This window comes from Aythya fuligula, chromosome Z (assembly GCF_009819795.1).
Source record: "Aythya fuligula isolate bAytFul2 chromosome Z, bAytFul2.pri, whole genome shotgun sequence".
Lineage (NCBI taxonomy): Eukaryota > Metazoa > Chordata > Aves > Anseriformes > Anatidae > Aythya > Aythya fuligula.
In genome coordinates this window covers 28,349,901-28,364,399 of record NC_045593.1, presented here as the reverse complement: position 1 = coordinate 28,364,399, position 14,499 = coordinate 28,349,901, and the positions used below count along the sequence as shown (strand labels likewise).

Genomic DNA, 14,499 nt, shown 5'->3' with positions numbered 1-14,499 from the left:
CTAAGCGTGTGTACCGCCCACAGAAGTAAACAAGCACACAAACACGATTAAGACACTCGTTTTATTAATTCGTACTAAAACCCGTCTCACTAACGCCTGTCTCACCAGCCTTGGCAGCCAGACGCGCATGCTCCTAAGCGGGCAGCGCATGCCCGCGGCGAGCCGTGACGGGAGGCGGGCGCGTGGCAGTGGGGGAGGAGGAGGAGGAGGAGGAGGATGGCGGGGGGAAGGGGGAGGGTGGCGGCGGCGGGCTGAGGGGGTGCGGCGCATCCGCCATTAGCCGCGCTGTGATGGAGGACGAGGAGTGCCCGGCCCTGGTGCCCATCGCCGGCGGCGGCTCGGAGGGGCCCGACGCCGGCAGGAGGATCCCCGTGACGATCATCACGGGCTACCTGGGTGAGGCGCTGCGCTGCGGGCTCGGCGCCCCGTGGGGGTGTCCCCGGTTAATGGCGACCCCATTTAACGTCTCAGCGAGGTGCTAGGTTGGTTGGTCGCGGTTTCTTTGGTTCCTTTTGCGAACCAAAGGTTTGCTCTCCCTCTCTTAAACCAACGCGGTGATTGGGAACACGGCATAAAGGTGTGTGCAGTAAAGGACTGGGACTGCACACCCCCTTCCGAAACTTGTCTTAAAACTTTGCACTTCGTTGTCCTCTCCCCCCCAAAAAAAACGAGGACGCAAAGGAGGGTTGTCTCACCAAACCCCTGTTTTCTTGTGGGATGAAACTCCTGAGAGTGTGGTGTTGCTGGTTGCTTAATGGTGCCTCGTCCCATGGCACGTAGAGCACAGTCACTACTGATGACAAAACCGCTGCTTTGAAGAAGCAACGAGAGGTAGAAGAATAAATGCTTATTCTGTTAACACAGTAAACATGAATTTTCTAGGAAAAGGCTGCCCAGCTTGTAAGGGCTTGTAAATTACTTGAGCACTGGCACTTTGTGAAGAGAAGACTCTGTTTTTTTGGTTTGTTTGTTTTTAAGCTCAGATAAAATGAGCTAATAGTCTTTGAAGTCTCCTTCAAATTTTTTAATCTCCTTCAGTTTAATTTTTTCAGTTTAATCTCCTTCAGTTTAATTTTTACGGTGTTATAACAGAATGCAGGATGCGAGACTGAAAACTTTTATTTCAGAAGAGATTAGATTTGTCTGATGTATGTGTGCCCACAGTAGTATTTGCTTTTAATTTGAAAATTTAGCCACTTTTAAAACCATATCAGAAATGATGTTTGTGTTCTAGGTGCTGGGAAGACAACTCTTTTAAATTACATACTGACAGAGCAACATAGTAAAAAAATCGCAGTGATACTCAATGAGTTTGGAGAAGGTATGTAGACCTGTAGAAACATTATTTTTATTTATTTCTGCCTGTAAAATATATATAAAATTGCTGGAAATCAAGAACATCTCATTGCTGAGATTATTGTTATGACATCCTAGAAAATGGCAAAAAGTCTTTTGGTTGGTATTAATGGAAAATTACTATGTGCTAATCAGTTTTGTACATCACTTCAATTCCTTGAAGTCAAGTAAATGAATATATTATGCTGCTGCAAGTGCTGTACCTCCATTTGGCCTTCTCATTCTGAAGCAGATGGAAATTAAAATGAACTGTTGGTGGGTAAACTTTTATATATAATGGTCAGTGTTGCTTACAGTTTGCACTGTGGTAGTGTTGTTTTCCTTTAGTGGTGATGTTTTTTCTATATGCATGTCACTTCTAGTCATGGAGCCTAAAATAACATAGCCTTTTCCCTTGCTTTTAGCAGAGTTAGTTGCAGTTGCGCTGTCATGTTTATCCTTTGGGTTTTGGTGTTTGTAGAACCAGTCTGACTTTGTTATTTAACTGTCTCAAAAAATGGAAAATACTGACTTATGAACAGTGTATTAGAAACAGTTTCTGAAAACAAAATGTAATTTAAGAGTGAAATGTATGCCAACCTGATTCTTTCATATCTCCTTTGCAGGCATTCTTTCACAGATTTTTGGATTCAAATTACAGTACTTCCTCTTTTTCCAGGCAGCGCATTGGAGAAATCCCTGGCAATCAGTCAAGGGGGAGAACTGTATGAAGAATGGCTAGAGCTCAGAAATGGCTGCCTGTGCTGTTCAGTAAAGTAAGGAAGGACTGTTACGCGAGTTCTTACAAATGGTTTTTGGGGAACTGAGGAGACCGAGGTCTAGATTCGTAGAACTGATGGTAGTGTTGACTGTGACCTCTTTTTGTCAGTTAAAACGAGAACTGGAATTTGATAGGTAGAAATGTATTTTAGAAATGCGTTGATATAAGCACCAGTTGGGTATTGTAAGGTAAGGAGCTCTCTGTCTTCTGTTACTAGTACATGCTATTAAACAGGAAGGCTGGAACTAGGACTCAGGTGAACTAATTTCCAGTTCAAATCCTTACATGGTGTTTCTTACTCTATCTTGATTAACACTTGAATGTTTTATTCATCAGAAAGGGTAGAGGGTGAGCTTGGTGGCCTAATGAAATGTGATATTCTGAATTGTAAACTGATGGTTATGTTGAAAAGTAATAGTGCATTTGGTTTTGTTATGTTTTGTTCCCATGTTCATTTGAATGCTGGATTGTTTTTGATAAACCATCACCTTTCTTATAAATTTATTTGTCCAGAAAATTTGAAGAACTAGTCTTACAAACGGGATAGTAAGGGGAAAACAAAGATCCTATTGTACTGTGTTGTATGGCGGGATGTAAAGAATGCTGCCATTACTACTTTTTTTTACATACATTGGTTTCCTATGTAAAATACCATATGTTTTGACTTCACCAGCTGATTCAGTTACACATCTTGATTTTGCTATATGTGATAGAGAAAGACAGGAGAACATTGATCGGTCTCCACTGCCCCCCCCCCCCCTTCATTTTAAAATCTCAGTTTACAAATAAAAAAAGTTATAGATTCATACAGCTGTGCTTTACAGTTATTTCAGTGTTTGAAAATGAATATTCATTCAAATGACCATTGTTACACCCTTGGGAGTGGGCAAATAGTATTTTCAGACTAAAACAAAACAGAAAACTGCTATTTACCTGATAGTGGAACAGCATCTTGATGACTGAATTTTAAGTGTAGACTGTAAGTCCTGACTCAGACCTTTGCTTTGATGATACTCTTACTGTGTTCTGCATCAGAAGATAAATATGTTTACATAAAACATGTCTATATATGTTTTACTTGTATTCTCTATTCTCAGGTTTAATTGTTTCTTCTTATAGGGACAATGGTGTGAAGGCTATTGAGAACCTCATGCAAAAGAGAGGAAAATTTGACTATATATTGTTAGAAACAACTGGTTTGGCAGATCCAGGTAGTTCGCATTATGCTTGTTTTTCATAACCATTATAATTATCCTGTTTTTATGAAGTGTTCATTTGCTCACCAGTCAGTTCACCATTCAGAATGTATTATAAAGTGGTGACTCATCAGTCACATGCTTTGGTTTCTGTATAGGCTGAAACTGAACTGGTGAAGGGAATTGGTGCACCAAGAGGTTGTAGTGTTTTTTGTTGTTGTTCTTAAACTTTTAACCTTTAGATTGACTCTAAAGCCTAACAGAAATCCAGTTAGAATATATGTCTTTCAACAAAATAACTGGTAAGGCTTGGAGAAGAGCTAGCTTTCAGTAGTCTTTTCTGACTTGTGTTTCTCCTTTGAAAGTATAGATTATTATCATCTAGTTTAGTGTTACATTGGTTGTCATAAGCCTTGTATTCTGTGAAGTCATAAAATGTACTGCCAAACAGTACATTTATAAGTAAACTTATACATTGGTTTGGTATATAGAGGGCAGTAATAGATCTTACAAATTCCTTGTGTACTGTTTAATGATACTTATTATAAAAAGGTGTTTCAGGTGGAGTTCATGTTAGTAATAACTATCTAAATGGTTGTCTCTGAGCCATACCAATTAAAAATGTGTCGTTGATTGAGAGTGGAGGAAATTCTTACTGGCAATTCAGTTGTTTCCCGTTTAGTAGATTGACACTTTCCAGCTCAAAGCTAAATAGTTGTCATAGTAAAGTAATTTTTTTTTTTTTTTTTGAAGGAAGGACATTGATTTGGCCTCTGTTACTCACACGTCCTATTTGAGTCAAATTGGAAAACTATTAAGCTTTTTGGAAAAAATCAATAGATACCAGAAAACCATTAGATCTTGCGGCCTTTGCTATAGCCTGCATGAGTAAGTCCTGTAAACGATTGACAGGTATTTGGTGGTGTTACAGAGTGATGTTTGGAGGACTGCATCTTGTCAGTTCAGCTGGACAGCTCTAGGCATTAGAATAAGTTCAGTTATTGTTTTCTTCTGTGATTTATTTGCTTAGACAGTCTGTCAGTAATGAAGAGTCTGATAATTGAAAAATACGAGTACTGTCGCTGCTGTTAGCTCCTTCTGTCTTTCATGTTGTAGCACTGATACATGCTAAATTGGTTTGTTTCATGACAACTTGTGATTTTTTTTTTGTAAATATGCAGCACATCCTACAGTTGCTAGAATCTATTTCACAGGGTCTTTTTAGCAGAAAGCAAGGAGCAGCGTGCTCTTGGGCCATATATATCACACAGGTTGCAGGTCACAAATTTCTAAATCCTTGATAGAATGTGACCACAGTGGTTCAAATGCTTTTGGATTCTTTTTCCTCTAGGCTTATCAGCTTAGTATGTTCTGTTTTACATTATAAAGAAATACAAATGTTGAAATTACACAATCACAGACTATTTCAGGTTGGAAAGGATGCTGGGAGGTCTTTAGTCCAACTTCCTGCTCAAAGCAGGGTAAGATATAAGATCAGGTTGCAGGATATTCAGTCAGAGAATGGTAGTGATAGAACAACTCCAGTCAACCTGTTCTGTGCCTGCCTTTTCATGGTGAAAAAGCATATTTCTGGTATATGTGGTCTGAACCCCTTATTCCTGTGATCGTATGCTGAACTCATACACGTCTACTGACATTTTTTGTGTACATGGGATCCCTGTGCTGGAAGTGCTATCCAGGTATGGTCTTAAAAATGCTAAATCGAGGAAAATGACCTGCCTCAGCTATGCTCCTGTTCCAACAGCTTGGGATGCTGTTGGCCTTCTTTATTCTCATGGTATACTGATCGCACAGCTTCTGGTGATCACGATCCCAAGGGCCATTTCCATAGACCAGCTCCCCAGCCTGTATTGTTGCAAGGGGCAGGCTTTTCCTGAGTGTGTGGCTTGACCTTTCTTCTTGCTGAATTTCATCAGGTTCCGATTGCCCTTTCCTTTCTGACTGCCCCTCTGAAAGACAGCCCTACCCTTAAGTGGTAGGGCTACACTTAAGCAACTTTTCATTTCCCAGTTTGATGCTCTATGTGAGCTTGGCAGGCGTGTCCTCTATCTCCTTCTCTGGACTGCTACTAAAGAGGTTAGAAAAAGGGACAGGTGCAAGGATAGACCCCTGCAATACCCTGCTTATACTGGCTTCCAAATAGGATGTGACCCATTAACTGCAGCCTTCAGATCTTGCTGGCCAACCAGTTTTGTCTAGTTGTGTTTCTGCTTAGGTTGGTAATGCTGCATTGTGTTTACAAGAATGTCTTAGAATACAGCGTTGAGAACTTTGCTGGAGTTGAGGTAAATGGCATGCAGTGCACTGCCCTGGTCCACAGATAAAATGCTCATTAGAAAAGAAGGCCAGGCATGGCCTTGACAGATGGGTCAGTCATGATTTACACTGTTAAACCTCCAGCATAATACCTGTCTGCAATTTGAACCTACATTAGAGATTTGTTAACCTAATTTATCCTAAAATACTTTAGGCCAGAGGTTTTCCTGTGCAGATCAGAGATACGGAAAACATTCTTCTCTGTCTTCAGTTATTCTTGACTTTCTTCACACTGTTGATTTGTGATGAAAGAAGCTGCATAGAAAAGTTCAGAAAAGCTGGTGAAGCGGAAAAGATCCCTGGGAGGGAGCTGATTTCTCCCACACGTCCCAATACCATTTTCCTTTAACTGTTTTATCTCTTAAATGCCCCCCTTTTTTTACTATAAAATGTGTGGACGGTGACCGAGAAACAGTGGGTGAAGGGAGTAGCGCTGAAGTCTTTAAAAATGAGGGAGCCATGTAATGAGTACAGTAATGGCACTGGGTTAATACTATTGAGGTACTAAGCTAGTTCAGACAACTTACATGCATCTGTATGGGGTTTTTAAAGCTTTTCTTAGTCATAGCTGTTGATTTGCACACAAACATAATGTAGCAGCTGATGGATAAAACACGTGGTTGGGTACTTGACCTCTATGATGCTATCTGAATTTGGAAGAGAAGAATTTTAAATACAGTACTATTAATGTTAATTTTGCAGCTAAATTTACTGTACTTCTTAGGAGCTGTGGCCTCCGTGTTCTGGGTTGATTCTGAGCTGGGAAGTGACATTTATCTTGATGGTAAGCAGCGCAAGCTTGTACTACCTGTGTTTAGTGTAATGTATTCTTATAATTTAAGGCAAGATTTCAGAAGATGTTTGAAAGACATAATCTTGGTTCTCGCATCCCCAGATTTAACAACAAAGACCCATTTTCTTGCTGTGATGCTTGTATACTTGATGAGCTGTTTTAGTTCACTAAAGCCAGCAAAAGTTGTGTATGTTTTGCAGAGGGATCAGATAATGAGAGATCTTGATTTTGATACCAGGGGGAATAAATAAAAAAGAAAACACCTCATTAGTTAAATGTAATTAAACATTATTTAGGAGTGATATTATGGTTTCTATTCAGTTTCTATTATTTTTATTCAATGTTTCATTATCTGTCTTTTGTGTTGTTTTTGCCTTTTGTACTCTTGTTTACTTTAACATTTGCTGTGTTCTATTAAATATCTGAGTTTACTGTAATACAATCTGTTAGTAGTTAAGAGCATGTTGAATGTTGTTGTTTTTAGCTAGAAAAAAACTTCTAGGTTTTGGATGAAAAAAAAGTCCCTGAACCAATTTGGTTAGGCTGTGAAGCAGCCAGCTAGTCAAGGAACTGTTCAGTTGTGTAGGAAACAGCTTCCAAAGTTTCTGCTAGACAACTGCAGATTCCTGGTCACTTCAAATAACTGTGTACTTCAGTCAGTCCCCTTAATTTATTTTAATGATCTGTGGAAGTATCTCTCTGCCAATTTGCTTTGGCCTGGAAGGAGAAGGAGAGGCATCCGTCTGGTATGAATTTCTCTTACCTGGCTTAGTAGACTTTAAAAAAAAAAAAAAAAAAAAAAAAAAAAAGAAACCAAAAACGAAACACAACACAAGTGTCGAGTCTAATGTTGAGATGCACTGGAAGCACTGAAAGTATTGTGAGCAATTTTAAGTGTGATGATACTGTCATTTACTGTCACTTTACTAGTTGTACATGAAGCTAACATTGTTAAATTCGCTGAAAACGGCTAATGGTTTTACTCCATTTTGATATTCTCTTTTAGGCATTATATCTGTTGTTGATGCAAAGTATGGACTGCAGGTAAGATACTGGCTTTGTTACATATTTGAAAAAAATTGCACTGATAAAAAAGCTGTTGCAATATTGTTCATTTTGACAAATTAATTTTTAACAATTGCTTTAATTCTTAAAATGGATGAGGATATATTTCAGTTACTATAAGTAATCATCAGTTATATTTAGTGCTGTATTTTGAATGGAAATAAGAAAGTACCAATACACAAGTAGTTCCCAGGTCCTTACCTGCAAGTGCAGCAACGTGTCTACTGAGTGTTGTCAGGTTGCTAAATATTTAGTTCCTTACAGGTTACGTCATTTCACCCAGGTATCTTAGTTGTATTCCAAATATACTTCTGTATTATTGTGAAAGCGGTGGGAGAAATTTGGCTTACAGAGCACCATCGGTCCAAGTTACCTGAAGGTAGAGGGGTAAGAGTAGAACTCTGATACTAGTGTGGTAACAAGTGAGTTAAGGCTGTAAACTAGGGGAAGGTGCTAGCATAATTGCAACTTTGGGGAGGAGAAATTGGAGAGCCTGATGATGAGGCACCCTATCAGATAGAACCTACATAGAACCTACAGACCTATAGAGTGAGGCTGGCTAAGAGCAGAAATTATGATTAATACAAAATACAAATAATACAAATAGCTTACCTTTTTCATTAACAGCTGATTATATTTGTAATTCATTAACTTAAGCAGTGACAACTTTGACTAGGTATTGATTTTGTAGGATTCAAAAAGAAAATGATCATAAGAAAAGATGCCCCTATGATATAAAAATGCCTTTAGTATTCTAGCTCTGCTAGTGTTTTTGGTGTCTCTATTTTGTATTTCAACAATGGCTGCAAGAAACTGAGAAAACTGAAGAAGAAAGTTAAAAATAAGGAAATGATCCCTCCTTTCTAAGGATTCATTTTGTTCATGCTATTTGGTTTCTTGTTTTAGTTGAGCTGATCCAGTAGCTGGCTTAGCAAAAGGGTGCAGACCTATCATCTTACCAATTTATGTTGCACTAACTAGCATGGTACTCTTGTAGTCCCCTAGCAGCTAGCTCAGTGAATTTAAGACACTGTGTTCTGCATGGTCTTTTGCAAAGGAAATGGTGGAAGAATGAAGGGGAGGGTCTGAGAGCTAGCTTGCCATCACAGAAAGGATCCACTTTTAAAATAAGATCAACTATTAGAACAAGTCACGATGTTTTAAATCACTCCACTTGTCAGTTGGGCGCCCTTGTATTGATTTAGATGTGTTTTATTACTTGCAAAAATGTTGTGTTTAACTTTCTCCTTGCGCAATGCTGATTTATTGGCTTGAATAAAATAGACTTGTGTGGTACAGGGCTGTACTTAATTTTTAAGGAAAACAAATTTTTGATGTTTAAACTTATATGTAATATGCCAGAAAACAAAACCAAAAATTGAAAAATTCAGCTTTTCTATGTATTATTAACTTTGCGAGCTCAATTAAAACTCTTATATTATTTTTCATTAGCTCTGTGCAATCTTGACATCTGCCCAGAATGATAGAACTTCAGACTTTTGAGTTATATGCCAAGCAAATAACTTCTGCTTTACATTACGGACTTGATACCTTTTGCAGTTTCTCTGGTTACAAAGCTTGACCTCAGGAGCTTCTTGTAATTCACAGAATTCTGAAAGCAATACAAGTAGGGGCGTTGAGGTAATAGGCAGAAATTTAAGGGTGTCATGCTTCAAAAACACAATACATCATTAAAAAGACAAATAGTACCTTGTGACCAGTCAGTCAGACAGAAACTGAAGTTATAATTGGTATTGTGGGCTGTCACTCTAATAGGATTGTCACCCAACAGCCTGAAATAGCCATTTTTTTTTAAATCAAGGACAAACAGTTGGACAAGTTGAAGTGATAATTCTCCATTTTCAGGTCTAGACATTTGGGATACTGGCACTGTCCTTTTCAGGGCAACAAATCTGGCCATGTTTGATTTGATAGAATCAATATGCAGAAGCTTAGAAATGAAGGGTCAGAGGAGAGGTTTCCTTCCAGTCATCCTGTTATGATCTGCTTAGGTTGTGCACAATCAGGAAATAGTTTTTGTTTGTTGTGTTTTTTGTTTGTTTAAAAAACAAAACAACAGCACACTGATAGTATGTGTGTATATGTGTATATAAATATACACAGAGTATATATAGTTAACTAAATATAAATACTATACTATAATTTTCCAACTCTCTGGCATTCTAGTTAAAAATAATTTTTAAAAAGTTTTCATTAAAGAAATGTTAAGCTTCTGTAATGATGAATATATAAACTTTTCAAAAGTAATTAAAATAACCAAGATGTAGTCTTCCTTATTTCTTGTTGAAAATCATACCTTGGCTGAAATGGTTTTGGCTTGCTTTATGTGCAAATGAATTTAACCGTTATTTGAACATCCTTAATCCAATTGTTTGTCTAGCACTTGACAGAGGAGAAACCAGAAGGCCTTGTCAATGAAGCATCTCGGTATGGATATAAAGACTCTTTTTTTTTTATTGTTGTCTGCAACTGCGCTGTATGGAAGGTCATTAAATATTTAATTATTTTTTTTAATAAAGCTTTTTGGTTCTTTTACACCAATCTACATTGATTTAATGAGTTAGAAAGCGAAAGTGAGTTCATGTTCCATCTTAACTCTTCTGATAGATGTTTTAAGAGAGATGGAATTTTACATAAAATACGGGGAAATAACGTGTACTGGGGGCAAAAAAGAATGACATGTTAGGATCTGTCAGGTAGTCAAAGTAGAATGGGAGATAGAGAAATATTTTGTTTATTAAATGTGGAGCCACAATGAATAAATGTAATTGTAGTAATAGCAGTCCTCATAAAGCAGGGTCTTCAAATATGACTTTATGAAGAGTACATGCAAGAGAATTAGGTTCATAAATCACCAAACACTTTGGAGTAGATCACTTTTTTTAACCTTTCTACATCAAGCCTTTGTAGCTTCGTAGACTCAATTCTGTCAAAGGAGAGGAGTTACATGGAGGTGAAGTCAATAGTGTTGTAGTTATACTCCATGATGTTCTTGTTTGATTAATGCTTGCCCTTCTGTACTAACAATATAATACTTCTATGTTCACATGGGAGAGATGTTGCTTCTGCCTTACAGAAATAATCTGTTTGTTCAAGTGTCTTTTATTTTTTTCTTAACATATAGGCAGGTTGCATTAGCTGATCTTATAATCATCAATAAAACAGATTTGGTTTCAGGGGAAGAATTGAATAAAGTCAGAACATCTATCAGGTATGAAACTTCTGGTATAACTGTAATGCCATACTGGTTCAAGTGTTGTTTTACTACGTAACCACTGTTAGTTCTTGCTGTTAATCCAGAAATTAGATCTCATGATTATTCCGATACATCATTTAGTCAGCAGTGAAAAAGAGACTGCAAAACAGACCTTTAAAGTCATGCCCATTACATTTATGAGCTTCCACAGTCTTAACAGCTTGCCTGCATAAGATCTGATATTATCTAATAAGGGAAGGCCTTTGTCTTAAGTGTCTACTTTCTTTTATTTTGGGGCAGCTGTTCCCATTTTTCTGAGTAACCATTTGTAGGAGGAGGAGAATCTCTTAGTAAATATGTGTTCATTAGCAAATACAAAAGGGTTATAGAATGTATTCCAAATAATTGTCTTGGGTATGAAAGAACCAGTGGTTTGAACTGAATGAGCGATCAAAGGCTTGTACCATCTTTCTCAATAAACCGGTAAAGAAAATACTAAAATGGAGTAATACCTTGCTACTTTATTAATGGTTCCTCTTTAAAAAAAAAAAAAAAAAAAAAAAAAAGTAAAAATGTGTTTCAGTGTGTATCAGGAGTCTTGCATAAGAAAACACTATTCACTAATTTTGTTGTTAGAACTTGTGAAGTTCAATCTTAAGATATAAAAAAGTCACAAAAGCAAAGCCTTTTGGGGTATCTATGGGATTGTTTGATTTGTTAATAATGGCATTGAAGTTGTTGTGGTGCTCTTTCTTGAGCTTCTTTACGTGGTCAAATTGTTCAAAAAATTGTTGGTCAAAAATCTGTCTATTACAATTGCTTTTACACTTCTGCTTTTTTTCTGTTTTATTTTAGGTCAATAAATGGACTTGTCAAAATTCTAGAGACGCAGAGATCAAGGTATTAGATTGGCCAGTATTACTAGGTACCAAATCCTGTTTCATGGGTGTTGTTTTAGCAAAACCTGCATTTTGGTCTAAGTTTAATATGAATGTAACTTTTAATAATTAAAATTGCTTTTTAGTAATGCTGTTACTTAGAAACTTTCCAAATGTTATTATTCCCTGAGAAATGCTAATGCAGACATAATTTACTGGCTTCAGTATATTCCAAAAATGTAGCAGATTCTTAAGGGAGTGTTACAGGCAGGAATTCAGTTATTCTCCTACACTGTGACCCAGATCTTGTGTTTAGAGTAACTTGTGAGGCCCAGTTGTTTCTGAGGTAAACGCTGGTCACAGATTTTATAATATCCACATTTGAGTATCTTATTTTTGAGATCTCTGTATTATTCACAATTTACATGACCTCTGTGCAGTGACATTTCTTCATCTAATGTGTGTATGTACTTTTAAGTATAGCCTAAGTGTAGCATCTGGGTAAAGGACTCATTGGGAACAGCCCTGCAGAGAAGGACTTGGGGGTTCTGGTGGACGAAAAGCTCAACATGAGCCAGCAGTGTGTCCTTGCAGCCCAAAAGGCCAACTGCATCCAGGGCTGCATTAACAGAGTGGCCAGCAGGCAGAGGGAGGGGATTGTGCCCCTCTGCTCTGCCCAATGAAGACCCCACGTGAAGAGCTGCATCCAGGTCTGAGCTCCCCAGAACAATAAGGACATGGATGTGTTAGAACGACTCTGGAGGAGGGACACAGAGCTGATGAGAAGGCTGGAGCACCTCTCCTGTGAAGAAAGGCAGAGAGAGCTGGGGATGTTCAGCCTGCAGATGAGAAGGCTCTGGGGACACCTCAGTGCAGCTTTTCAGTACTTAAAATGAGCTTACAAGAAAGATGGAAAGCAACTTTTTGCTCAGGCAGACAGTGACAGGACAAGTGAGAATGGCTTTAAACTAAAAGAGGGGAGATTTAGATTAGATGGTTGGAGGAAATTCTTCACTCAGGAGGTGGTGAGGCACTGGTACAGGCTCGCCAGAGAAGCTGTGGATGCCCCATCCCTGGAGGTGTTCAAGGCCAGGCTGGGTGGGGCTTTGGGCAACCTGGTGTGGTGGGAGGTGGCCCTACCCATGGCAGGGGGTTGGAACTGGGTGATCTTTAAGGTCCCTTCTGTGATTCTATATTAAAAGATTGAAAGATATTAGCATCTTCCTTAAGGTTAAGAGCAAGTGTAAAATTGCTGTGAAGTGATGGAGTTGCAGAGATGCAATTGTAGCATTTCCCTTTTCTCCTGTTAAGTAAGCATTTTGGAACATTATATTAATTTTTAAAATCCTGGATTTCATCTTAGGAGGAATGGGAAATTTTACGCATGGCAATGAGTGGGGAAGTAAATTAGGGCTTAGGAAAGAAGTCTTTATGAAAGAAGACTTGTAATAGATTGTTCAAGCTGAAATCAAAGAAGGGACAACATGAGAGTTTTAGTGAAAATAGTGATATTGAGAAAGCAGATTAAGAGTTCCATGTTCTTTTGCTGCAAGGCAGAGAACAGAAATCATCAACAGAATTCTTTGTGTTTGGGGGTGAGAAGAAAGCTCTTACACAATTTATGCAGGATATAACTTTATTAATGTGTATCGGTCTAATTCCCTGAAGGAGATGATTACAACTTCGGGGCCAAGATTTTTGTAATGTGCCAAAAAAAAAATCTATAGTGGCTAGCAATTTTGAAGAGCATACTAAATTTACTGCTTTGGGTCTTGAATTAATATCTGTCCATGGGGGGTTAGAGAAATCCTGTGTGTGAGGTGTAATGCTCACATCTGTACTTCCCGTGAGTTTTTGGTGCCATCCAATGTTAGAGAGATTAGATTAAGTGGACGTCAGGTACAATCCTCAGTGATAACTGTTATTTTACCAATAAATACTCTTTAGTGAGTGATACCTTTCAGAAGTGAAACAGGCACCAAAATAATTTATCATCATGCTATTTGAAAACATTTTTCTTTGGGCTTTTGTCTCTCAAAATCCAACATGTAAAAACAATTACTTGTGTTTCTATAAACCAAATACAAGTTTTCAGAAGACTGCTGCGAACTGTTTGCACTGAAGCTAATCTTGAACTTTATAGAGGGTTTGTTATGCATTTTACATTATAAACCTTTCATCTTAGATACAGCTTTGTAAAGCTACTGTTGGGTATAAAAGTTTCATAATAATACTGGCTACACTCCAGAAATCTTTTTAATGTCTTGTCTGTAAATGTATTCCTTGTCTTCAGCCACGTTAAATATGTTTATAAAGCTGTCAGTTGCTATGAGCAGTGAAACCTTTGTTACAAATCAAATGAGTATATTTCTTTTGTAAAACAAAATATTTTTATGCAGGTGTTGCAGGTATCTATTCTTACAAGTAAATATGATCAGTGCTGCCTATTTCAAATTATGTTTTTTCATCTGTCTTAGCTTCAGATGCTAGAGCTGAAATTCTTCATAGTAACATTTACATCATAGCATGTTGCTAGTGATTATTTCAGCAGACACAGCTTGGTGGTTCTGTTGAATGAAGTTTTGGTATTCCACCTTGTTCCACCAGTATTTGAAAAATAAAATTAAACTATGGCCATTTCTGAAAAGAAGTCCCAGCATCCTGTGTTCTCAAACATAGTCTCTGGATAGAGTAGCTTTTAAATAACTGTGTTTCTAGGTGTATGGCTTTTATGTTCTCCTGAAATCCACTCACTGAAAATGACAGCCTATAAGTACTCATGGTTTTCTAGTTCAGAGAATTCAGTGGCCAAGCAATGTGGATTTTTCTCAGCCAGCTCATGTCCAGGGCAGCAAATGCTGAAGTTGCTGCTTTGGTCTCACAGTGGTACATGCCAG

General features: G+C 38.0%; 1 protein-coding gene across 3 annotated transcripts in view; it reads left to right on the top strand.

Annotated features, from left to right (window-relative positions):
* Positions 1 to 254: 254 nt before the first annotated feature.
* LOC116501069 (COBW domain-containing protein 1-like) overlaps positions 255 to 14,499 on the top strand; it is a 28,872-nt gene continuing 14,627 nt past the window's right edge. For all 3 annotated transcript variants that reach the window (XM_032206446.1, XM_032206447.1, XM_032206448.1), the window contains exons 1-9: positions 255 to 396; positions 1,235 to 1,321; positions 2,015 to 2,111; positions 3,236 to 3,327; positions 6,374 to 6,433; positions 7,449 to 7,486; positions 9,909 to 9,955; positions 10,653 to 10,739; positions 11,580 to 11,624. In XM_032206446.1, coding sequence (XP_032062337.1) covers positions 291 to 396; positions 1,235 to 1,321; positions 2,015 to 2,111; positions 3,236 to 3,327; positions 6,374 to 6,433; positions 7,449 to 7,486; positions 9,909 to 9,955; positions 10,653 to 10,739; positions 11,580 to 11,624 — 659 coding nt within the window. In that variant the 5' untranslated portion in view covers positions 255 to 290. The remainder of the gene's footprint in view (positions 397 to 1,234; positions 1,322 to 2,014; positions 2,112 to 3,235; positions 3,328 to 6,373; positions 6,434 to 7,448; positions 7,487 to 9,908; positions 9,956 to 10,652; positions 10,740 to 11,579; positions 11,625 to 14,499) is intronic.